This window comes from Mytilus edulis, chromosome 3, assembly GCF_963676685.1.
Source record: "Mytilus edulis chromosome 3, xbMytEdul2.2, whole genome shotgun sequence".
NCBI classification, from domain to species: domain Eukaryota; kingdom Metazoa; phylum Mollusca; class Bivalvia; order Mytilida; family Mytilidae; genus Mytilus; species Mytilus edulis.
The window spans coordinates 49797357-49822416 of record NC_092346.1 but is presented as its reverse complement, the minus strand read 5'-3'; the positions used below and the strand labels follow the sequence as shown (position 1 = coordinate 49822416).

The 25060-nt window shown below is 32.0% G+C and overlaps 2 protein-coding genes across 4 annotated transcripts in view; one reads left to right on the top strand and one right to left on the bottom strand.

Moving 5' to 3' along the window:
- The window catches only part of LOC139514333 (NACHT domain- and WD repeat-containing protein 1-like), a 47773-nt gene extending 40455 nt beyond the window's left edge, over positions 1-7318 (top strand). For all 3 annotated transcript variants that reach the window (XM_071303430.1, XM_071303431.1, XM_071303429.1), the window contains 7 exons: positions 44-212; positions 855-973; positions 1621-1855; positions 2908-3066; positions 3685-3848; positions 4523-4664; positions 7081-7318. In XM_071303430.1, coding sequence (XP_071159531.1) covers positions 44-212; positions 855-973; positions 1621-1855; positions 2908-3066; positions 3685-3848; positions 4523-4664; positions 7081-7202 — 1110 coding nt within the window. In that variant the 3' untranslated portion in view covers positions 7203-7318. The remainder of the gene's footprint in view (positions 1-43; positions 213-854; positions 974-1620; positions 1856-2907; positions 3067-3684; positions 3849-4522; positions 4665-7080) is intronic.
- Positions 7319-10199: 2881 nt separating this feature from the next.
- LOC139514334 (DDB1- and CUL4-associated factor 15-like) overlaps positions 10200-25060 on the bottom strand; it is a 32225-nt gene continuing 17364 nt past the window's right edge. The window contains exons 4-13 of the mRNA XM_071303432.1: positions 21447-21553; positions 19672-19772; positions 17601-18617; positions 16785-16882; positions 15980-16105; positions 15144-15235; positions 14237-14295; positions 13663-13723; positions 13284-13396; positions 10200-10429 (exon numbers count right to left, since the gene is read on the bottom strand). Of these exons, the coding sequence (XP_071159533.1) occupies positions 10374-10429; positions 13284-13396; positions 13663-13723; positions 14237-14295; positions 15144-15235; positions 15980-16105; positions 16785-16882; positions 17601-18617; positions 19672-19772; positions 21447-21553 (1830 nt within the window). The 3' untranslated portion in view covers positions 10200-10373. The remainder of the gene's footprint in view (positions 10430-13283; positions 13397-13662; positions 13724-14236; positions 14296-15143; positions 15236-15979; positions 16106-16784; positions 16883-17600; positions 18618-19671; positions 19773-21446; positions 21554-25060) is intronic.

Here is a 25060-nt window from a genome sequence, read left to right as displayed (position 1 = left end):
CTAAAAATTTTTGTTAATTGTTGATGATTTTTTTTATGAACAGGATGAAGGTTCACATCTACTTGAAGTTATAGATGATAACACTGTACTTGTACTACCAATGAGTCTGAAGCCAAAGACAATTGATTTACAAACCATGACCATAAAAACTATATTCCAAGGCAGAGTCTGTGACAGATGTAAACGATATAAAATGACTAATGATGGAAAAGGTTAGACTTCAATACTTTTACAGTGCCAGTCTTTGTAAGAATCAGGCTATTTAGAAAAATTTCTAAACTTGACCAGAAAAAAAAACATGAATTTTTTTTTTTGGTTAGAAATATAGCAAATTATTGAGTTATCTCCCCTTAATTGATATTTTCTAGTGTATTTCCGTCATATCTTGGATTAACAGAACATGATACGGAAACATATGCTATATTCATGCACTATTTTACATTCTGAACTTAAATTAATGAAAAGCTGAGTGATTCTTAGGCAGGTTGGCACTTAATGCTTATGTGATTGGTTTGCAATAAGTTAAACTTGGATGACTGTGCACTGCAATATCTGAGCCAATACATTTCATTTAAGAGTTTTTTTATAACAGATAGTTGTAACTGTAAAATCAACAATTGAAGTAGACTAGAAATAAATTACATCAAAATTTTCATGTCTCATATTCTTGTTTAGAAGCAGTTGTAAAATTGTGTGAACATTTTATTTTAGACTAACAGAGGTAAGACAACATCATGTGTGATTGTGGAGAACATTTTGGTAGAAAACTATGTGGAATTAAGTCCCTCAAAGAAAATGACAATGTCTAATCAAATTAGTTGTAACAAATTAATTGTATCATCTAATTGTTTCAGAGTTTATATGTATATCCAGAGGAAGAAGAAATATTAAGGTGTATAGTACCACAACTGGTAAAGTGATTAAAATACATAAGTCACCAGCTGACAAAGACCTTAGAATCGATGATTTCTTTGTAAGTATTACCGTAACCCAACCAGAATTCTTTTTAGAATCGATGCCTGAACTGAAAGCTACGTATACACAGTGAGGATGAAGAACAGCAAGAAAAGGGCTGCTCCTTCTCTTTTTGTGTTTTTTTGCCGTTCATAATACTGATTATGTGCCATAGATGGATACCCATTTACTTCTTTTTCTCCAAATTTTCATGAGTATTTTTTTGAGAGGAAAGAACTATATATTATGTAAAAGCATAAAAAATTTAAAAATCGTGAAAAATAAATCTGAATTAATTGGGCTTGAAAGGGCTAAACACAAAACAAAGCTTCCATGAAAATAAATTGGTTTTCAATATAAGACATTTAAAAAGTGACCAAAACCAAGCCAACATACATCTACAGCTGACAAAGAATTTAAAAGGATTTATGACCTCTTAGTTGGTATGTGATATTAATACCTACATGTCACCAGCTTTCGGAAAAGGCACATTTTTAGGAAACAAATAATATTTTTTTTAAAAGCAGGGATTTGAAAACTATCAAAACCAACTGTGTATTCATGTTTTAAAATTAAAAAAGATGACAACTTGCCTTTTTTTTAAGGGATTCTAAGGATTCTAAAAAAAAAACATGTAATATTGATATGATTTCACTTCTTTTTCAGACCAATAAAAGTGGCAGTACTATTGTGGCTAAAGCAGATGAAACTTTTATCATATTTGATATAGTAAATGGTAAAACTTGTACCGTCACACCAAAAGATCTCAAAATGGAAGTATTATCAAAAGTAGCTGCAGTATGTCCTAATGGCAATCATGTTGTTCTCTCTGCGTGTAAGATTGTTACAACTGAGGAATGGGAGAGTGAACCTATTGGCTTTCTATGGAATGTTCAAACAGGTAGCTAATTGTTATTTAAGGAATGACTGTAATATTTTTTCTGTCTATGAAGAAATAACATGAATAACGCACGTAGCGGGTTATTTAACAGTGTGCACCACATTTTTTATGTTATTTCGAATAGACAGAAAAAATATTACAGTCATTTCTTATAATTAAATTCTAAATTCCATTTTAAACCGTAGAAAACCATGAAAAAACGTTGATGACGTCACGGTCACATGACTAAATTATGTCTATGGGCTCGTAACAAAATAACGTCAGCCAATCAGAAGACACGTTACATCCAAAATTAAATTGTTGTCATTTGTTGCAAAGTCTTTATTAAAGAACATTCAGGCCAGTAGAATATCATGATATTCAGACAAAGTGGTATCACTGAATATCAATTTATTTTCCCCTGTCATAGGGCGTATTAAGATTTTGAATTGCTGATATCCATATGTTAAACATTCTAAGAGCTCTCAATAGGTTTAATGTTTCATAGGAATATGATGTACAGTGTGAAATGTATTTTCCAATTTATCTCTCATAAACTTCCTGTCGTTTAAATACCTCTATATTCTAACACATATCTTGGGAAGTAAATATCAAGGATTGTGTAATTTTGATTCAAGATTCTGGTAAAGATTAACTATTATGTTTGATGCATTTTGACTAACATTTTACTGTGCCTAACCGATCACCTTTGGGGTATTATAATACCTACAGTGTTACCTGGATAAAAAATTGTCAACACAATTTGTCCATTTAAACTGTACAATAGGTTTTGTGAGAGATTATCAATAGGTGGTCATTTAACTACCTGAAGAAAAAAAAATTAGGGCAAAAAACAACCAGGTAAAATCTACAGGTAGTTAAATGACCACCTATTGATAATCTCTCACAAAACCTATTGTACAGTTTAAATGGACAAATTGTGTTGACAATTTTTTATCCAGGTAACACTGTAGGTATTATAATACCCCAAAGGTGATTGGTTAGGCACAGTAATAAAGACTAATGTAACATATATAAAAAAAACTCATGAAAGATTTTTTTCTATTTATAAGATAAGTCACTTCAATTGGTGGATTCAGTTTATCACATGAAATATAAGAGGATAGACAGTCCTTTATCAGTAGCATTAGATGAGGTGCAGTTCCTGGATGATGAGAAAGTTGTGTCCGCTCACGATGACTTTATCATTAGAATATGGGATATTGAAAGTGGTAAGACTTTACTTAAATTGTCTGCTCTGTGGTCAGGTTGTTGTCTCTGGCACATTCCCCATTTCCATTCTCAATTTTATTATGTTCACAGTGATTCAAAATTTTAAATTAGGTTAATTTTCAGATTACAAATCAACAATAATGGGTTTTATTTATAATGCTGGCTATTGTCAGTTTTTTACATTGTACTTAGCTTTTTGGTATTTGCCGCTGTAATAAGTTAATATTTCAAGTTGCATTATAAGTGATAAGAGCAAGAAATTAAGATTAATTATGTAATAATTTTGTTCAATTTTGATCACAGCTATCTGAATATTATGGATATCAGAAGTTATTTCAGATGTGATTAAAACCACTGCCTATCATATTTTTATCTCTCAAACAACTGCATACCTAATTTAGTGACATATCTTAATGTCAGTCAAAATTATTTTCATGTAATAAACTGAAGTTCCTAGTACAAAAAATTGTATTGACATAGGTAAAAAAATATTGTTTGTCCATTGAATAGTGTGTCATAAAAATACCTATTTCCCAAGTAAGCCTTTAAACTTTAAATACATTATTTGTCAACAAAAAGTACATATATATGTATGTTTCATATATATGTTTCATTAGGAAAACTGCTGAACAGATTAACAGGGCACAGTAAACAGGCAATGTTAACAGTACCATACGATGGACCTTACTTCTTGTCTTATGGGTTTATGGATGAAGAAGTCATCAAGCTCTGGGACAGGAATAACTTTAAGTGCCTTTCATCATTTAAATTTGACACAACTGTAAGTATGACATTTTAATTTTACATATTTTTTATCCAAACTACTGTGAATTCATTTATTTTCATGGATACCAATGGATTGAGGAAAACTTGCATTTTGTTGTTTAGATGTCTCTATTCAAGCCTATATATAAGTTGTAAGTTGTTGAACATTTAAATTTGTTGTTCACTGGGCTCCACGAAACGACTAATAACAAATCCACAGTATATATATATAATCATTTTAGTTGCTCTATAGGGATATACTGCAATTCTGTGTGTAATAATGCAGTAAAAAATGTTACAGCTTACAAATATTTTTCAATTTTTTCTAATTACAAGTACTTGCTTAATTGGCACCACCAAATTTGTACTTAAATTCACAACACAATGGTGTCACAAATGAAGCAGGATCGGCTTTGTCTTCTAGAGCATCTGAGACCCCCTCTGGTTTGGGTACCAACACTAAGTCTTCTAGAGCATCTGAGACCCCCTCTGGTTTGGGTACCAACATTTTTAAACTTCCATTGAAATGTATTTTTGGCTTTTATTAAAAATGCCTTCATGAAAAACTTTACATTCAAATTTTTCTAGCTCACACTTCTATTTGTTCTTAAAAAAATATATAAAAATCAAAATTAAGCATTTGTGACCAAGGACTTATAATTTATGTTTTTGTTATCTGTTTCTTTTCAGCTTAAGAATCTTCATTTTTGTGGAGACAATGAAACATTTGTAACATCAACAGATAATCCTGTTAACATTGTACACTGGAGTTTACATGGTGGAGGACATACTGCCAAGGCTTTAAAGGATTATCCTAAAATACAAAGGAAAAGTAAGGACAAATTTAAATACACTATGTTTCCTGTAACTTTTTCTATAAATATCTTTAAATATCTACATTAGCAAAATATTGGGTAAAATATTTAGTGAAATTATCTCCCTTGAATATTTTGTCATATTGCCCTATGGAAAACAGGGTTTTCAGCAACAAAATTAAGCCAGTCTTTTATCCTATTTTTAATGTCTTTAGATTTGGAGCTTGATGGGGTTCGGGTAACCATCTGGGAATCAAAAGCAAGGAGTTTGTTTACAGTGAGTAAACAGGATGACTTCGTACTTTTAAATGGGTTCTTTCTTTTGAATGACATTGCATCCTTTGAACTGTGCAATGTCATTTCATTTATACTAAATCACTAAAATATGAAAATGAATACTTGATTATAATCAAAGAGCTGAAAGCTCTGAGGAAAAATGACGCCACTGTCTCTAATATGGGGATATTTTTTATGCAAGTCTTGATTTTCACATACCGTAATTAGTTTAACAATGCAACATGTCTCGTAAGCATATAACTGATATTCGTATATGTGTGTGTGTGAAGTGAAGATGACAACTGGCTGGTTTTTTTTAAGACAAATGAATAGGTCAAGACTACCTGAATTGTACAAATAAATACCGTAGAAAGGCTTGTATATTTCTCACTGGTACATAGTCCGAACCACCTTCTCCCACAAAATTTTAGGTAAATAATCTTTTTGTTACTATTATCAAAGGTCTAATGAAACTCAGGTAATTTTCAAAGAATTCTAGTCAAACCGACACCTGGTAAAATCGGCACCTGGTTAAATCGACACCTGATATAGTCAATTTGTCACCCATGTTAAATATATATTTTTAACAGTATTTTAAGCAAAAAGAGTAAAAATAAGAAAGGGGTTGCCAGAATTTTTTTCAGTATTTAAGCAAAAAGAGTTAAATACCTAAGGAAGGGATTGTCTAAATATATTAACTTTCACATTTTTGGGGGGTTCATGTACATTTTGTATATATTTATTGTTCTCAACTAAATGTGTATTTTTAATTATATATATGAGGTATATTTAGGAATTAAAGGTCTTGGATATTTTTTATGCATTTTTTAACCAGTTGAGCATTTTTAATACAGGATTGATGGTTTAATGCTGTTTAAACATTCCTGAAAAAAACACCCTAAATTTGCTAATTATTTGGCATGAAAGTTTGATTTATTGAAAGGGACTCACTCATAGTTTTCCATTTTATTTTTTCTAATTGTCTCATTGTTAAAACAACAGCTTGGGTAAGGGCTTCGTTGTTTACCTTTATACACAACAACATATTAACTATATACTTGGTAAAAGTTATTATTTAATTGAATATAAAATATTATAACAAATATTATTGGATGCCGAATTGACTTCAAATAGGTGCCGATTTGACTAGATGTCGATTTAACCAGGTGCCGATTTGACATGTACATTTCAAATCCTCTGCGATCGTTTGCTGTATTTTCTTGAGAAAACCTGTTTTCGATCATCAAACAGAAGTAGAAACTGCCTGAAAATGATTCCAGAACGCTTCATGATTGTTAAAATAAGTTTAATTCACTTAAAAAACAATTTTGAAACTTGCGATGTTTCAACAGGAAGTTTAAAAAGCATAATACAACTTTGAAAATAAAACAGTTCCATCCTTTTGTAAAACAGTCTTTAATATACCTATCACATTAATGTTTGAAGGGTCTTAAGCTTATACAAACCATATAAGTCGGTATGAAACACCAAAACGGAATGAACAATAACCGATTACGTTTTGTAGTTTACAAATTCTAAGCTGGTTTACGGTTGTCTTTTTTACTATGTTTGAATCGTTTCAATCTAGCAGATACCAGTTTATTTCAAATGCATTGAAAAGAAACGAGAAATTTGTAATGAAAGGTTTTGTTTTTATATTTATCAGTTTTAATTTGATATTAAATAGAAATAACTTATTAATATTGATGAGTTAAAATTATTAGTTTGAAAAATGATTAGAGCGCCCTCTACAATATCAATAACAAAGATGGCGGAACATGAACAAACCACCTCGCCGCGAAATTGAACTTGTTCTCTTATTTCTTGCTTATTGTACTCTATAGTCCGCACCCCCACTGGAAGGTCCAATTTTGGTGAATAAAACCGCGGACTATACAGGCCTTTCTATGGATAGGTCAACATTTTTGTTGTAAATAAAATAAAGTATGTAAACTGGTTCCCGTCCGACTACAACACGGTGTTTGACTGTAGCAGAATACAAGCATATACCAGTTAGTTTGTAAAATAGTAAATATGAAACCGAGTGCGGTAGGCGAAGGCAATAATCGACTTCCTGTTGTTCTGGTCAATGGTATTGGAACAATGCCGCTGACGCGTCATTTTCCAAAAACCATTCATATATTTAAATTGTTTTAGATTATAACATTCAACTGGAGATTGAAACTGAAGAAGACATGTCAGTTGAACCAGATGACCCAGATACTGACCCTGAAGAACCAGAGGATAGCGAAGAGGAATGCAGTGATTTAGAATATTAGAAATTATCTTCTGAAACATGAACTATTTCATTCATATTTTAATTTATTTTTATATATATATTATAAAATCTATAGTTATATTCTGATGTCAACATTTTTTGGAAAAGGAAACTACATCTATACACCTTATCGCTAATCCCGGCTGACCCAGCAGCTTGAACTTTTGACTCGTACAACCATCACTTTTCCATTGTGGCGTCAGATAATTTATGATGTCAAAATTTTACGGGAACCTGTGTGATCTCCAGTAATGGCGGACAAATAGCGATAAGGTGTATTATGTTTCAAGCTTTTGCACTTTTGTATAAAATATCAATGAGTCAATTTCTTGAAAGTTTGAATTATCAATTTTCATTTAATATTGTTAAAGCAATAAAAAAGCAATATTTTTAAAGGAATTGTAGTAATGATTCCTCAAAGTTCATATTTCTACAGTCTGTGTTGCAATTTCTGAAGTTGCTTTTGTAAATTTTCCTTCACAGTGAGTGTTTAAGTATTATTCATTTCGAGTAATGGGGTTTCAATATTATTTAAGGGTTACAACACCTTAGGTAAATGTAAATCATGAATTAAAATGTCCAACGAAGTACATGTTTATGTATATTTATATTATATTCTGTTTTATTGTGTCTCTTAATCAATCCTATCATGTTAAGAGGGTGTCCATGGAAAAACCAGGCAGTGGATGGCACATGACATATTTTGTTTTCAAAATTTTTTCATCTATTTCATATCACAAATTCATTCTTTCTCAAAGTTGAATTTTGTTTTTTTATTAACTGCAACAAATAAATACAAAAAAAATACATAGAAAGCACTGAAAATCCATTGAAAAGGGGAGATAACTCTTCATTTTGTACAAAATTTGGTTGCGTTGTTAGTGAACTTCAAAATCATTTTCTGATCCATCCACTGTTGATACAAAAATATCTTTGACATATACATCCTTTGTATGATATAAACATTGCTTTGGAACCAAAAATTCAGTGGGAAAAAAATTATGTTGTGCCACCCATATCATAGGATTTGCCTGATATTTACTTGGGCAGCCTCTTAATAGTTTTGATTTAGGTAGTGAACCGTGAAGTTGTGGTCACTTCAATTTGAAAGTTTCCACATTATGTTAACTTTTGGAATACATGCCAAGTTAGGGTTCTTGAGTCCATGATTTCTTAATTATTAAAATGAACATAGAATTGTGAAAGTTTGTGTAGATGCATATTCTTATTTGATTTGTTCAGAATAAAATATCTGAAAAATTTAATCCAATCAAATCAAATTAATACAAGTGACGTATGGCTGTATATTACATTTCCATTTTTTCATTTTTGTGGTTTGAGTGAGGTCAATATAGATGTTGAAAGCTTGATCTAAATAATAATGGTCCATATATCCTGTATTATCTGAATTAATGTAAACAGAATTGGACAATAAAGTTTAATCCATAAAATTTATTTTGTAAATATTTGCATATAAGATTCTTAACAACTAAACAATTTAACAAGACATTTTGTTTGGGCAATACGGTACATTACATTGCAATTTTTTTTAATGTATGAACATGTTTAAAACTTGAGCCTTTCAGTAGAATCTACACAAAACTGACATTTGTTAGACTTTTTACCGTAGTGTGTGAAATATTGAATACCAATTCTATAGTAAATAGGACGGCATAGTTGTGCGTTTTATTTTAAATACTCAAGACAGTCAAGTGTATGGTATCTATATATTATTCAATGTGCACAATGTAATATGTATTATTTAATATGGTTGTTTTTTTAATCAGCAATTTATCCATCAGATATCTGTGATACTTTTCATGCCGTCCATTTATAATGACCGTAAAATATTGTTATTTATATATATGGGGTATTATTCAAGTTGTATTTGAATATGTTGTTTATAGATAATTTTTTGTCTGTTATTTCTTATATATGTTACTTTGTACTTTTTCAATAAAACTGTTTTACAGGTATTTTGGTCTACTTTAAATCTCTTGGCCAAAGTCAGGCTACATCTGTTTGGATAAGTTTCAGCAATTCAACCCAATAGCTCCATTAAGGAAACTGCTGAACACACAGTTAAATTCATAATACTCTGCACTTTTTTCCAATATAAAAGTTTGGTCATGGAATAACAATGACCAGTGCTAAATTTAAGAAATAATTCATGGGGGCTTGAATATATCATGATTTTACCACGGGTTGGCCCTTTATGACAAATATTTTACCCTGAGCGATAGCTAGAGGGACAACCCGTGGTAAAACCTAGATATATTCAAGCCCCCATGAATTATTTTGATTCTAATAGAACAAATACGGCAATTCTTTTAGATCGAAGCACCCTAGAAGGAGGCAAATATTTGCCGTTCCCATAAATAAATGCACTGTTAAATTGGCGTAAAAGAACGGAGCAAACAGAATAAGTCACATGCTCAAACTATTTACAATAACGTATTTAGATAGTTTTGGATGAATTTAAATGATAATTAACTTATATGTCTTATATGTATTTAAAAAAATGGTTTATACCACATTTTAGCATCTTTTGTTTACGTTTCCTTGTGAGGATTTTTGGTTTCACAAGCGTGTATTTTTCTTGTAAAATGCTTATAATCTGACGTCATTGTTCTATGACGTCAGGTAGCTCATTTATAAAAAATAGCACATGACGTGGGAGTAAAATCGGAACAGCCCAGGCAGTATATTCATATTTTACCACAGGTGTGTACTCAAAGCGATTGAAGGACGTCATGTTAGAATTAGAGACAATTAATGGCATGCAGTTGTATAGATCTCCTATTGTATAAATGTTATAAACTGAGCTTTCAATTTTACAAGCTCGATTTCTACAACAATAGAAATGTGTTTGAGTGGTTCCAATTTTTTCAAGTTCCTATAAAATAAGGATCTTATTCTTTACAGTTTTGTATCATTTTATTAGAAACAAAGTTCCTGATATTCTTTAAACATTGGCATGATATTTAAAGTAGAATCATTTCAAATGAAAACTTTTATTTGACAAATCTGAACACTGATGTTTGAGTTAAAATATGACACTGCTTAATTACAAAGTCTTGGTCTACAACTTAAAAAGTCATGTGTCAAATCATTAATGAGTCTTGTAACAAAACATTTTGATAACTGCCATCTTCTCTTGGCACCACCAGAATCACATTAGAATAGCGACAAAATGCTGAGGGGAGACTATCATTGACAATGATTTTCCTGAAATATAAATAAAAGATGATTATTTCTATCAACCATAACAATTATGTATTAATAATAAAATGTAGTGTATTATTCCAGGGATAATGCTACATTGAAATAAAATAATCTAAAATATTAAAAAATTATCTGAAAAAGACATCAAAAGTACAGATTTTCTCATAAGGCCAACTAAAATTAATAAGTAGATTTTCATCCAAATTTTTGAAAATAATGGGGCGGGTGGGAGGATTTTATTTTTTAAATTTTATTTCATATGAAACCCTTTTGTGACGAGTTCTTTATATATGCAAGTGTAATAATAAGCTTATATTATGTATACACAAGTATGAGGAATCTTACAAAATATTCCAAATCCTTAAATGAATATATCTAATTGCAGCTTTAAAAACTTAACAAAAAAACCGTGTGAGAAATACTCTCTTCAGTTAGACTACCTACACAAAATGTATTTGGGTTTCTAAACAATGGTTTGTATTACCATAAAATGAAAACTCAGAGAGTGTTGAAAATAATGGGGTTGGTAGTTTATATGCAAGATGAAAATATAATCATCATGTAAAACATGAACTTAATAATAAAAAAAAAAGTTGTTCTTCAATGAGTCATTCTGGGTGTATTGGGACATTTGCTGTTTGTCAACATAAAAAGACAGCCATGGGTAAAATCAAAGGACTTGCATAAATAAAATGCGTATGTTAGTTCAATAAACGGTCATAAATCTGACAAGTTTGTGCTTGTGTTTCAATATAATTCAGTCATGTTTTCTGTATCGATGGTTTCCATGAATCTTGTGCTTTGGGTATCATTTAGAGTTTAAATTTCCTGAGACAAAGTCATTGCATAAATAAAAAAGTCCGCAGTTTTCTAATCACACAAATTTGTGCCATACCGCGATTTGCAGTCTTGGAAACAGCATTTTTCTCGTAACACCAATATTTCATGTCATTCTCGTTATCAATCTCTACTCTCGGAAGATGATGTTGTCGTCATAGAGCAGCGGAAAGGTCGACTTAATCATTTTGGTTAGATTTACTCGAGATACAAAACCGAAATTTGAAACAGGAAGCATTGAATGAAACGAAATTTTAAAGGTTACTGGTAACAGGATTGAACAAAATCCGGAAATGGTAAATTTTATAAAATAAAAAAATTCGGGGCGGGGCGATTTTAGAGGGGCGGGCGGGGATGAAAATCTATCAATTAATTTTAATTGGCCTAATAAGAGAAATTAACTTTACAAAAAATCTGAACTTCTTTTTCAAGTAGTTACTGAACCATTAAAATGAGGTCATGGAAAATGGGCATGTGACAGATGGAAACTTCTTAACATAATACATCTTTAAACATCCAGGTCTTCCACCTTCTAAAATATACAGCTTTTAAGAAGTTAGCTAATGGCGCTGCCAAAGCCTCTGCCATAGCCTCCTCCACCGGATCACTATATCACCTATATTGAGCTTTCTGCGACATAAGTTGCAGGCTCAATAAACTAGAGGCTCTGAAGAGCCTGTGTCGCTCACCTTGGTCTATGTGCATATTAAACAAAGGACACAGATGGATTCATGACAAAATTGTGTTTTGGTGATGGTGATGTGTTTGTAGATCTTACTTTACTGAACATTCATGCTACTTACAATTTTCTCTATCTATAATAAACTTGGCCCTTTAGTAACGGAGGAAAATATTTTGTAAAAATTTACAAAAATTTACCAAATAAATAAAAATTGTAAACTAGAGGCTCTTAAGAGCCTGTGTCGCTCACCTTGGTCTATGTGCATATTAAACAATAGACACAGATGGATTTATGACAAAATTGTGTTTTGGTGATGGTGATGTGTTTGTAGATCTTAATTTACTGAACATTCTTGCTACTTACAATTATATCTATCTATAATGAACTTGGCCCATTATAGTTACAGAGGAAAACATTTTGTTAAAAAATGGGACCAAAAATTAGGAATCTTCATACACAGTTAGATTCGACATATCAAAGAACCCCAATTATTCACTTTTTGATGAAATCAAACAAAGTTTAATTTTTGACCCTTTGGGCCCCTTATTCCTAAAATGTTGGGACCAAAACTCCCAAAATCAATCCCAACCTTCCTTTTTGTGGTCATAAACCTTGTGTTAAAATTTCATAGATTTCTATTCACTTTTACTAAAGTTAGAGAGCAAAAACTAAAAGTATTCAGACGACGACGCCAATGTGATACCAATATATACGACCAAAAAATTTTCAATTTCTGCGGTCGTATAAAAACAGCAAAATTTCCATAAAAATCACCAATTCAGGGGCAGCAACCCAACAACAGGTTGTCCAATTCGTCTGAAAATTTCAGGGCAGATAAATGTTGACTTGATAAACAATTTAACTCCATATCAGATTTGCTCTAAATGCTTTGGTTTCAGATTTATAATCCAAAATCTACATTTTACCCCATGTTCTATTTTTAGCCATGGCGGCCATCTTGGTTATTTGGCCAGGTCACCGGACACATTTTAACACTTAATACCCTAATGATGATTGTGGCCAAGTTTGGTTAAATTTGGCCCAGTAGTTTCAGAGGAGAAGATTTTTGTAAAAGTTTACGGATGACAGACGCCGTACGACAGAAGATGGACGCCAAGTGATGAGAAAAGCTCACTTGGCCCTTTTGGCCGGTTGAGCTAAAAAGGGAGCTCACTTGGTTGAAAATTCACAGAATACATTTCGTCTTTAATAAACAGATTTTTCAGAACATCAACGAACCAGTTCTTGCTCTTACTCATACAGGAACAACATTTTTACAATACAGTTTTGAGATTCTAAATTACAAAAGTTCCTAAGTAACATAACCTATATACATACCTTTGAACACAGCTTCATTAGTGAGAACATTGATATATCTATGAGTGGACTGAGGGACAAACATCTGACGTCTCAATAAGGCACATTCTCTATGTCCAGGCTTCCATTCTTTCCTGAAAAAAATATCAACATTGATGTAATGCAGCTTTCTTAAAACTTTATAGAACATTTATCCTTTGGTTTCCTGTACTGCTACAACTGTAAATTCAGAAATTATTGCAATGTTTTATTATTGTGAAAAATGCAACAGGGTTATAATCGCAATAATTAAAACTCGCATTTTGAAATTTTTTTTATGAATAAATTTTTTGATTTTTTTTATATCGCAAACAATAAAATTGCATTTTTACTTATTCAAAATATATATATAAATAAATACCTTCTCATCTCTGTCTCATTGACCTCAGTTAATCTGTCAATGTTTACTGTGTCATAAAAACCTACAAAATTTAAAAATAGTTTTTTCAAGATCTGTTTTCCTGGCATTGCAACTCTTCGTGGTAGACTGTGAAAATCTACTGATTGTATCAAGTATTACCTGAACTTGTACATGTGGTTCTTAGAAGTGCAAATAGCATGTCCTGCAAACTGGCTGATTTGTTCAAGAAAGACACTTAAATATTAAAATATCATGAAAGTTTTATAATGGCACAGAAATATGCTAATAGATATAGGTAATTTATTAATAATTGTACTCAAAATATTTTATGACCTTAGTCCCTGGTGATCGCAATATAGCTCCACTGGTGTTATTCAATATATATATTTCAAAATCATCATTTTCATTATGCAAATTTCTCCTTTATCATGTACAACTGATTTCATGGGATGCTTTCACCTCAAAAAGTCAAAGTTTTACTTATCTTGTAATCAAAACAATATGCTGGGTTTATTATTAATGAAAGTAGGGATTAAACTCATATCAAGCCTATAATACTATTACGACAACCTACCATTTGTTAAATTCCAAGTAAAACAAAAACTGGTCTGGTACATCTTGATGGAATTTTTGCTACAAAAGAATCACAAAATTTGAAATTACACATTTTATAGATAATTTTCATGCAATTATGAATACTCAACTTTTATTTTATATTCCATATTTGGTTTAATTATGATATTTTTAAAGTTTGAATTAATGTATCGCTAAAATGTCTGCTAACAACCTGTAAATTCCCCAAAGAAAAAAAAACAAAAATTCTGAAAACAGCACAAATCTGTATGTGAAACCTCTAGAACACTTATAACAAGATACACCATGCACTTTTAAAACACTTCTTAGTTCCTAGTTTATTAGTTCTAAACCTTATTATACTCAATAATTACAGCAACCCTAATTTTGTCAATAACAAGAAGATATGTTGTTACGAGACTAAACACAGGTCTGGAATCTTTTCAGTGTGTTTTTTATATCTGTTGCTGTCTCTGTTGAATCCATTCACAATGTGTAGCATTTATCTATGATCAATAAAGACTATTTTGTATCTCAGGATGTTCTTTTTTTTCTATTATTGATTTTGTTCAATTTCTGTCTGGCTAACAAATACCCCACAATTCTTTAATTAATAAATATTCAAAGTCCTGTAATTAAAAGTTTACATGGAACAATCCAATGGTGCAAGTTATCAGAAAATCTAGTGTATACACAAAAAAAAATACATAAACCCTGTCACATGCATTTTTCTCATTGTTGAAGGCTGTACAGTTGTCTATAATTGCTCACCTCTACTTCATTTGAACCTTGATGGATAGTTAATGTTGTCTTACTGACCATCGTACAACATTTTCTTATTTTTATATATAAAGTGTAGATTGAATTATATTTTTTCTGGATGTTGTAATTTATAATATATTCCTTACCATCTCTTTACTTTCTTTGGCAGGTCTACTTCTTCACGGGCATGTAATAAAACAATGACTTTTCCAACAACTAAATTTCTGTCTGCACATACCTGTAATTAAGAAACAAATAAACATCTCAAAAGGGTGTCCATTAAAAGTGAAGCAAAACAATATAATTGACTGATGTTTGCTAAATTTCGAAGAGTAAATATTTCATTCATGTTCAGGATGAATGCATAAATGCAGATGAAAAATATGTGACACCATAGACTAGAGTAGTGAATATAAGTTAATTGTCGAAAACCCTTTTATTTAACATTCGTGTTGATAAAATGGAAATTATTTTATAGATAAATGTGTCTCATCTCCACAAGATGTTGAACAAGAATGTGTCCTAAGTACACAGATGCCCCACTCGCACTATCATTTTCTGTGTTCAGTGGACCGTGAAATCGGGGTAAAAACTCTTATTTAGCATTAAACTTAGAAAGATCATATTATAGTGAGCATGTGTACTAAGTTTCAAGTTGATTGGACATCAACTTCATCAAAAACTAACTTGACCAAAAACTTTAACCTGAAGCAGCAGGAACAAACGGACGGACGGACGGATGAACGAACGGACGAACAAACTGATGGACCCACAGACCAGAAAACATAATGCCTCTCTTCTATCGTAGGTGGGGCATAAAAATTTGTCTTTATTCTAATTTTCTAAACAGGAAAGAAATTTTAAAAATATTTTATATGTGCCATTTAATGAGCAGTAACTTACTACAGATGAAATATTAACCTATATAAAGAAACACTTTTTATTCATGATTATCTAGATATTAGTTTTAATGTTTGCTTACATCAAGAATTTGTAGGTCATAGTTTGTAAAAGAAACATAACGATGACCCCACTCTGCTTTTTGACCAATCACTTCCTCAAGGTAATGCTCAACATCAAACGTTAACTGCACAACCTTTAAATGTTTCTGGAAAAAATTAAAAAGCATAATTGAGTTAAGCCTTCCAATTATATTTTATCGTGTGTTTTTCTATGTTGTGATGTTATGCTATTGTTTCAGAAAAAGGGAGAAAGTTTGGTACCATTAAAACGTTTAATCCCGCTGCAAATGTTTGCACCTGTCCTAAGTCAGGAATCTGATGTACAGTAGTTGTCGTTTGTTTATGTAAGTAATACATGTTTCTCGTTTTATATATAGATTAGACCATTGGTTTTCCCTTTTGAATGGTTTTACACTAGTAATTTTGGGGCCCTTTATAGATTGTTGTTCGGTGTGAGCCAAGGCTCCGTGTTGAAGGCCCTACATTGACCTATAATGGTTTACTTTTATAAATTGTTATTTGGATGGAGAGTTGTCTCATTGGCACTCACACCACATCTTCCTATATCTATTATAAAATTTCAACTAACAGTATTCAAATGTTTCTGCAAAAACAAAAAGTATATTAATAAATTCAAAATACAGTATATTGTTCTTCAGCTAGGATCCCAATATATCTATCTATGTGATTGTCATAAGTCAGAAACCAAATCAGTGTTCTTATGTCTTATAAATGAGATTAGCATGATAAGCTACTACATGTATAAAGTAAATGCATTTATACATAAGTTTCAAATTTTTTTTCACAATAAATTATCCAACCAACCTGATTAACGTCTTTTTTCTGTGAAAGTAGGAGTGATCTCCCCTCAGGACCTTGTACATCAACTGGTAATACACTACGATAGGCCAAGTCTAAATCATCTGAAAAAAGTTTAAAAAGTGAAAGATTTAATAATTCTGTCCACATTTCACTGTTTAGATACTGTGACGTACCACCAATAACTGCTGACCTTTCAGAAGCGCTAAAATTTTTCCCACTTTTAATTTCTTGCTCAAACTTTGATTTTCTGTACATGTGTTCTTTGTGCACTGTTTATTTGTCATTCACTTTTTTAATAGTCTACGATGTAAATGTACAATGTCAAGACTCTGTGCACGTGTTGACGGCTGTACTTCAACCTATAATGGTTTATTTTTTCAAAATGTCACTTGGATGGAGAGTTGTCTCATTGGCACTCATACACATCTTCTATATCGATTGAACAATCAATCAGGAGTATTTATTCTCTCAGTACAATATATGAAACTGATTATGTACAATTTACCAATGCATAATCAAGAATATTTGAACAATCGATCAGACCTATATCATTTCCAGTTCATCTCATGACTTTAATTTGTCTGCCTAGGAAAGACAATGAGATTTCTAACAAGATTATTTTACTTGCTACCTGAATTCAGCTGAAATTTACAATTATCAATAAATTTGAGAATGGAAATGGGGAATGTGTCAAAGAGACAACAACCAAACCATAGAGCAGACAACATGGACATGTAACTTGTCTATCTACTACAGATAATCATTATGCAAATATTTGTTCTTTGAACTTATGCATAAAGGAAGCCCAATGTAACCTACCTTCAACAACCTCTTGTGATTCATCATCTTGTTCAAGTGACTGTGTATATTTTCTCACAGAAAACGTGACTGTCCTTGAATCATTCACTTGTAACACAAGACTGTCTGTCGTACTTCTACTACTTGTGCTGTTGGACGGTGAGAAAAACGATCGTTGTGATGCCTGTCTTGATTGAGAATTCTGGGTATTGGTCGTAATACGGAGAGGACTGTGTGCCACTTGATTGTCAGAACAGTCATAATTATCTGACACATGTAAAGGACTAGATTTAGAAGGCAAGTAAATACTGCTTTGAACACTACTTTTTGAATCACAAGAATTTTCATCTTTTGGTGATCTTAAGCACCTGTCTTTGGAGATTCTGTCCTGTTCAACCTCCATACTATGTATATTAGATCCACCGTCATGAATTTCATGAATAACAGATGATGAATGAGCAGTCAATACTCCGTTTGATTGATTTTCATCCCCCATGCTTTCAAACCACTCTTGTGAACTCATCCCTTGGGACCCATGTTTACCATTTTTTCGTTGATTTGAATCAATGACACGTGGAGATTTTGGCGATTTTTGCTTGCTATATTCTTTTAACAAATATGCTTCCATATTCTCCTTCTGACTTTCATCAGAAAAGTTTTTAGGCGAGGGAGAGAACACATACTCATGTTTACAAAACGGTCTCTTTCTACATTCACTACATAAATGTGACGGAGAGGCTGGACTCCTTACGGCAGTATATTTAATAGTATCAGTAATGACACCATCGGTAGAACCAGGATCATCCATACTTTCCACTACGGAACAGTCCATTCTACACATGGGTGAATGTTTACAAGAATCACCAACACATACAGAAAGAGCCACAATAGAATCACCAGTATTTACCACTGCTACTCCATCAATCTTTAATTGAGTTCTAGGACAAAACGGTGGGTAAGGTGGAGTCAATTCAAATTTTGTATGAAAGGCATATTTATGAGCAAGGCACTTTGATATCGTCTGTAATTCTTTTGGTGCTGCAGAAGACAAAAAAAGTATATTTAGATAACAGTATAAAATAAGTTTACATGAATAAAATAAAGAGTCAGTGTGCTAGAAGTGCCAAGTTTTATTACCTAACTATAAGGGTTGTGAAAGTTAGAGAGCAGAAATGATTTTTAACATATGCACACAGGGTGCCTAAGTTGAACATAGTTTTTGACAATGATTTTTATTGTGTCGACAAAAAAGACAACAACACTAAATATAAATATAATCCCATGAGATTAACTACACAGAAGGAGATAGATGTCAACTACACGAGATGCTGTTACCTTTCAAGAAAACACTAACATTTCTATTTATATATTTTCTATTTTAATTTACTTTCACTTTCTATTTATATAACGTCACCATAACTACTATTATGTAACTTACACTTCCGGTTAAAACCGCTAACCGCTAAATTCATACTTCACTGTCATATTTCTTTGTACAATTGTCCTGATGATGCCTATCGATTAGGCGAAACATGTAGACCCAATAAACAGATACTATGCGGTAAAAACATGAGTGTTGTTGTCTTTTTTGTCGACACATTCTTTATTTTCAAGATGACTGTGAATACCTAGCGGTATCCACTCGTTTTTACCCTACCACACAATCACCACTTCAGGTGTTGGTTCACTCGTATTTTTATTTTAATGATTTTTATTGTTTGAAAAAATGGCTCACCTAACAGTCAAGCAAACTTAACTTTTATGCACAAGGTACACATTCAAATAGTTTAGCTGTAATGAAAGTTTATAAGTATATTGACTGATTGATTCTTAGTTGGTGTTAAAAGCCACTTTCGGTACTACTAGCACCAAGTTTAAAGTATTTATTTTTCAATGTACTTAAATGACAGGAATGCACTCATTCTTTCGTAAAGGGTACTTTCATGAATGGTATCTTGTACATGCTTTGTCTGGTAGGTCCATTCATTTCATTAACATTACGTTCAAAGGGCAGACATATAAGATCAACTAAATTACTGACCAGCATTGTAAACAACATCATTTGCAATAAATAAACTCCCCCCTAATTTACCTGTCTGAAGCAGCTGACAAAATGAGCACCTGTAGGAGGTAGGAAACGATGTAATTGTCATGTAACACTGACAACAACTATCTCTATCTTCACTTGGTAAACTGTAATACACAATATAATTTTTATGTAACACTGATAACAACTATCTCTATAGCCACTCGGTAAACTGAAATGTCATGAGATAGTCAAGTTCAAGTTGAGGTTTAAATTATTGTAATGTCAGGGGAGACTGAGATTCTGTAAGCTTATATATATCTGTCCATTTTCAATATAGAATTAGGTTTTAAGACAGCCGCAGCATAAACTTCGGAATCCATCCTGATTACTTAAAACCAGATGCTCCGCAGGGCGCAGCTTTATACGATGCTTTCAAACAACTCTTGTGAACATTGGGGCAAGTATGGACACAACATTCAAGCTTGGTACAGCTCTGAATTTAGATTGTGATTAAATAGTTGACACAACAAAGGTTTCTGACACATAATGAATGTGGTCTCAGAACTTAAACTTAACAAGAGTGCACACACTGAAATGTCTCGCCTTCTTTACTAATCCTTGATACTATCTTGATAGACCTAAATATCAAGCTTTATTACAACTGTCACATAAACTCAACATTAACCAAGAAAATGAGACATTGATTAATGACCCATGAAAATGAGGTCAAGGTCAGATGAACCATGCCAGGCAGACATGTACAGCTATCAATTCTTCATTACAACAAATATAGTTGACTTATTGCTTATAAATAAAGAAAAACAGACCAAAACACAAACACTTAAAACTTAGCAATGGACCGTGAAAATGAGGTCAAGGTCAAATAAAACCTGTGTAACCAACATATAGATCATAAAATATTTCAATACACCAAATATAGTTGACCTAATGCATAAAGTATTAGAAAAATAGACCAAAACTAAAAAACTTAACTTTGACCACTGAACCATGAAAATGAGGTCAAGGTCAGATGACACCTGTCAGCTAGACATGTACACCTTACAATCATTCCCTACACCAATTATAGTAGACCTATTGCATATAGTATAAGAAAAACAGACCAAAACACAAAAACTTAACTATAACCACTGAACCATGCAAATGAGGTCAAGGTCAGATGACACCTGCCAGTTGGACATGTACACCTTACAGTCCTTCCATACACCGAATATACTAGCCCTGTTGCTTATAGTATCTGAGATATGGACTTGACCACCAAAACTTAACCTTGTTCACTGATCCATGAAATGAGGTCGAGGTCAAGTGAAACCGGTCTGACAGGCATGAGGACCTTGCAAGGTACGCACATATCAAATATAGTTGTCCAATTACTTATAATAAGAGAGAATTTAACATCACAAAAAATCTGAACTTTTTTTTCAAGTAGTAACTGAACCATGAAAATGAGGTCAAGGACATTGGACATGTGACTGACGGAAAGTTCGTAACATGAGGCATCTATATACAAAGTATGAAGCATCCAGGTCTTCTACCTTCTAAAATATAAAGCTTTTAAGAAGTGAGCTAACACCGCCGCCGCCGCCGCCGTAGCCGCCGCCGGATCACTATCCCTATGTCGAGCTTTCTGCAACAAAAGTTGCAGGCTCGACAAAAACTATAAATTTTAAATTGGACATTACCTATTATGGTCCAATATCAAAAATCAAAATACATGTTTAGATTCAGCATATCAAAGAACCCCAAGGATTCAATTTTTGTTTTAATAGCACACAATCAATGGGGTACTGTACATGTGCTGGAATTTAAATCTATCTTACCTCTGACCCAAGACTAGGACTTTAGAACTATCATCCTGCCACTGACAAAATGTGATAAACAAATCTTGTGTGACATCTTCTTCTCCGAACAGTCTCACTTCAGAAACCTGAAAATATAAACAAATCTTGTGTGACATCTTCTTCTCCAAATAGCCATACTTCAGAAACCTGAAAAGATTAGAACAAAAAAATACTTCTATAATGAAGTAACATAGTACTTTTACCGGTCAGGCTAAGAAACATCACCAGGCGCTGTTAATTATGTGTATTGGCACATCAACTATATTTTTATGTTTACATTTTCCCCCCGCTGATGCACATAATTAATATGGCTTCTACTAACGAAAGCTCTATTTGGAGCTAATGTGTCACTACACCTTTCCTATATTGCATAACATAGTACTTTTACATAGTGAAAAGACTGCCTTTTTACATAAATAATTTATTTGGGACATTAGGAAAAATAAGAAAAAATAACTTAAGATATCTTATTTATATTGCAAACAAAATATCATATTTACAGAACAAAAATGCAAAGAGAGTATAAGTAAATATGATATGATAGCAAAAAAGAACTGTCATATGATATGATAGCAAAAAAGAACTGTCTTGAAGAAAGTTTGTTAATAATCAAAATCTAGTTTAAAAAAAAATAAGCATTGAAAAAAGCTTATCCTCTGGCTCCAACTAATAGATAATTAAATAAATTGCTTTGCCGAGTGCAGCTGGATACAACCGCAGAGGGTCAACCCTGAACTGTTGGGACAAAAATGGACAGTATTTACGCTTGAAACAGGTCTGAATTTGGATTGTAATTCAATATTTGACACAAAAAAGGTTTCTGACACAGAATAACTGTAGTCAAAGAACTTGGAATTAGTTATATGACTAGAATTTATATTCAATTTTTTGCCTTTCAGCAATACACTACATATGCTGTTGCAAAATGACCCCCAGCCCCAGAAAAAAAAAAAATTTACCCCCCCCCCCCTTTTTTTTGCTTTTGTGCAATAAAACATGCTGTGGCGAATTGACCTCCCTCCCAAAAAAAAAATTTTATTTACCCACCACAAATTTTGTTAAACATCCCCCCCCCCCCCCCCCCCCCCCCCCCAATTTGGTTTAATTCTTTCACTCAAGATATGATCATAACCTCAATTCAAATTTCCAATGGCAATGGAGTTTGCAACCATAATTACCCATTTAAATACATCATAAAAGTATTAAAATAGAAAATAACTTACATAATCATGGCTAAAATTAATATACCTTAATCAGCATTTTTAAAATTATTAATATAGTAACTTCTAAAAATAAATTGACAGCTAATGGTCGGAGTACACAGTTATTTCGTAGTGCATTTCTTTTAGACAATAAATGAAAATTAAAAAAATCCCACCTGCGCTTTCTCAATAATATTTTTACAGTGTGTTGTACTACTTTTGGGACAAATTATATCAAAATTATAGAAAACTTCATCAGCTCTAACTCAAAATATGGACAATTTTATGTTAAGGGGGTCTTGAAATCTTTTGACAGCTTCCGAAGTGCTAATTTTTTACCTTTTTAAGCTGGACCTAATCACTACTTTACATTAATATTTATGACCCAAATTTTTTTACAGTGTCATTCCAACCCCCAACTTGCTATATGATGCATAAAACATGGAAAAATAAATTTGGAAGGGGTTTAACAAAAATTGGCAAGTAACACACTGTCCACACTAAGGACTATATTCGTGGACAACGAAAATCAAAGGACGATAACTGTGTACTTGGACCTAATAGGATAGAAAAAGTTGACCAATCTTAATAAAACTTGGTATGACTAAAGCTTAATATATTATAAGACTGCTTACAAAGTTTCACAGCAATAGGATATATATTATAGACAATATGATTACCGGGTAATTCTATATTCAACTTTGCGTGTTAAATTTAGACGTTAAAATTGAGAAATTTCAACTATCAACATTTGGGGCTTTTAAAATTTAAATATTGCAAAAAAACACTTTTAAAATGCCTTAATATATAATATATCATGTATTTAAAGCAATAGAGTACTCATTTGATATATCAGACTTAGCATAATTATTCAAAAGTCAAATTAATATGAGCCTGTCAGTGTTCTCCCCAGAAATTTTGGATAGCATCACATTTTGCGTAAAAAAAAATAACTGTATTTTTTTTAATGTCGTTTGTCGCGTCGCATTGATGCTCTATTTCCTTTATACGTTTTAGTTTATATTGTTCAATTCATAACTGAGAATACAATTAAACTATAACCACAAAAACAGTTGTTTCAGTTTATGTCTTCTTTATTCATTTATAGTAACAGAATTATTTTTTTCCTCTTGTGCCAAATAAAAATAAATATGTGGTTTCAGTTACCCAACAATAAGTCAAATGAATGAGTGCAACCTGTATATATACAAAACTAAATTATCTAGTACACAAAATTAACTGCTTTTTATATTATATCAAGTAAAGATAAAGTAACAAAAGAAGCAAAAAAAAATCAATTTAAAAACTTTTTTTTATCATGTTTATGAAATTCATTGTTTCATGCCACTCAATGAATTAGTCCCAGTTGTTTCTTATCTTTACATCAAAATCATATGTATTTTTAACACAGTTATCGAACAAATAGTCTGGTAATGCGTAGTTTTCTCTCTTGGTTTAATTTTTCTGTCTACTGTTCATCTGTTGTCATTATCGTGAAAATGCGGATTTTTGTCATATCTGGTCCGGTTCCGATCCGTAGTTTACACAAAAATGTGCAATGGCGGCCGTAGTAAAATTTACGAAAATGAGTCCGAGAATAAACATTGTTTGACAAGAGATTGTGAATGAATAAGACGCTTTTAATGCATTAAATGGATTAGACATAAACTGAAGCCAATTATGATAACTTTTTAAAGAAGTATTAAACTTATTTTAGCTCTAAACCAAAATTCTCGCTCTCGTATTACCGGAAGAGAAAGAAAGTAATTTTTGGAGAGTTGCACAAATAAACTACATTTTAAAAAAAATAAAAATCGTTTCAATCTTTGAAATTTCGTAATACAAAACGTAGATTTCGAATTGTTTTGTGATTGCATTTTTCCATGTCGATATTGGTGATTGCAGACACGTGGTATTAGTCATGTCACAAGTGTCAGCTTGGGATATTCGCATCCAAACAGTTATCACCCTGAGGGCAATTAACACCTAGCTATTTAATCTCTTAATTACCTTTAGTGTCCGACTTAAAGGGATTACAATTAAAGGTGATATAATTTTTATGATCATAATCGATAATAGATGAAAGTTCAAAATTGAGGACAAGTAAAATAGCATCTTCAAAATAATTATAGCGTCGCGGGAATTATTATAGCATCACGGTGAAAAAATATAGCGTCGCGGTACCGCGACGCTAAAACGGCCTGGGGAGAACACTGCCTGTGCCTAAAAATGGAGGTTTTCCAATGAAGGGGGGCCTTACATGAAGATGTAATATTTTCCAGCAATTTTAAATTTGTGAAGCTTTTTGATTATAAATAATCCTTGCATATGTATTTAATGTACTTTAAATGGAAACAAAACTTGCAAATAACATATCATATTAGTTTAAAA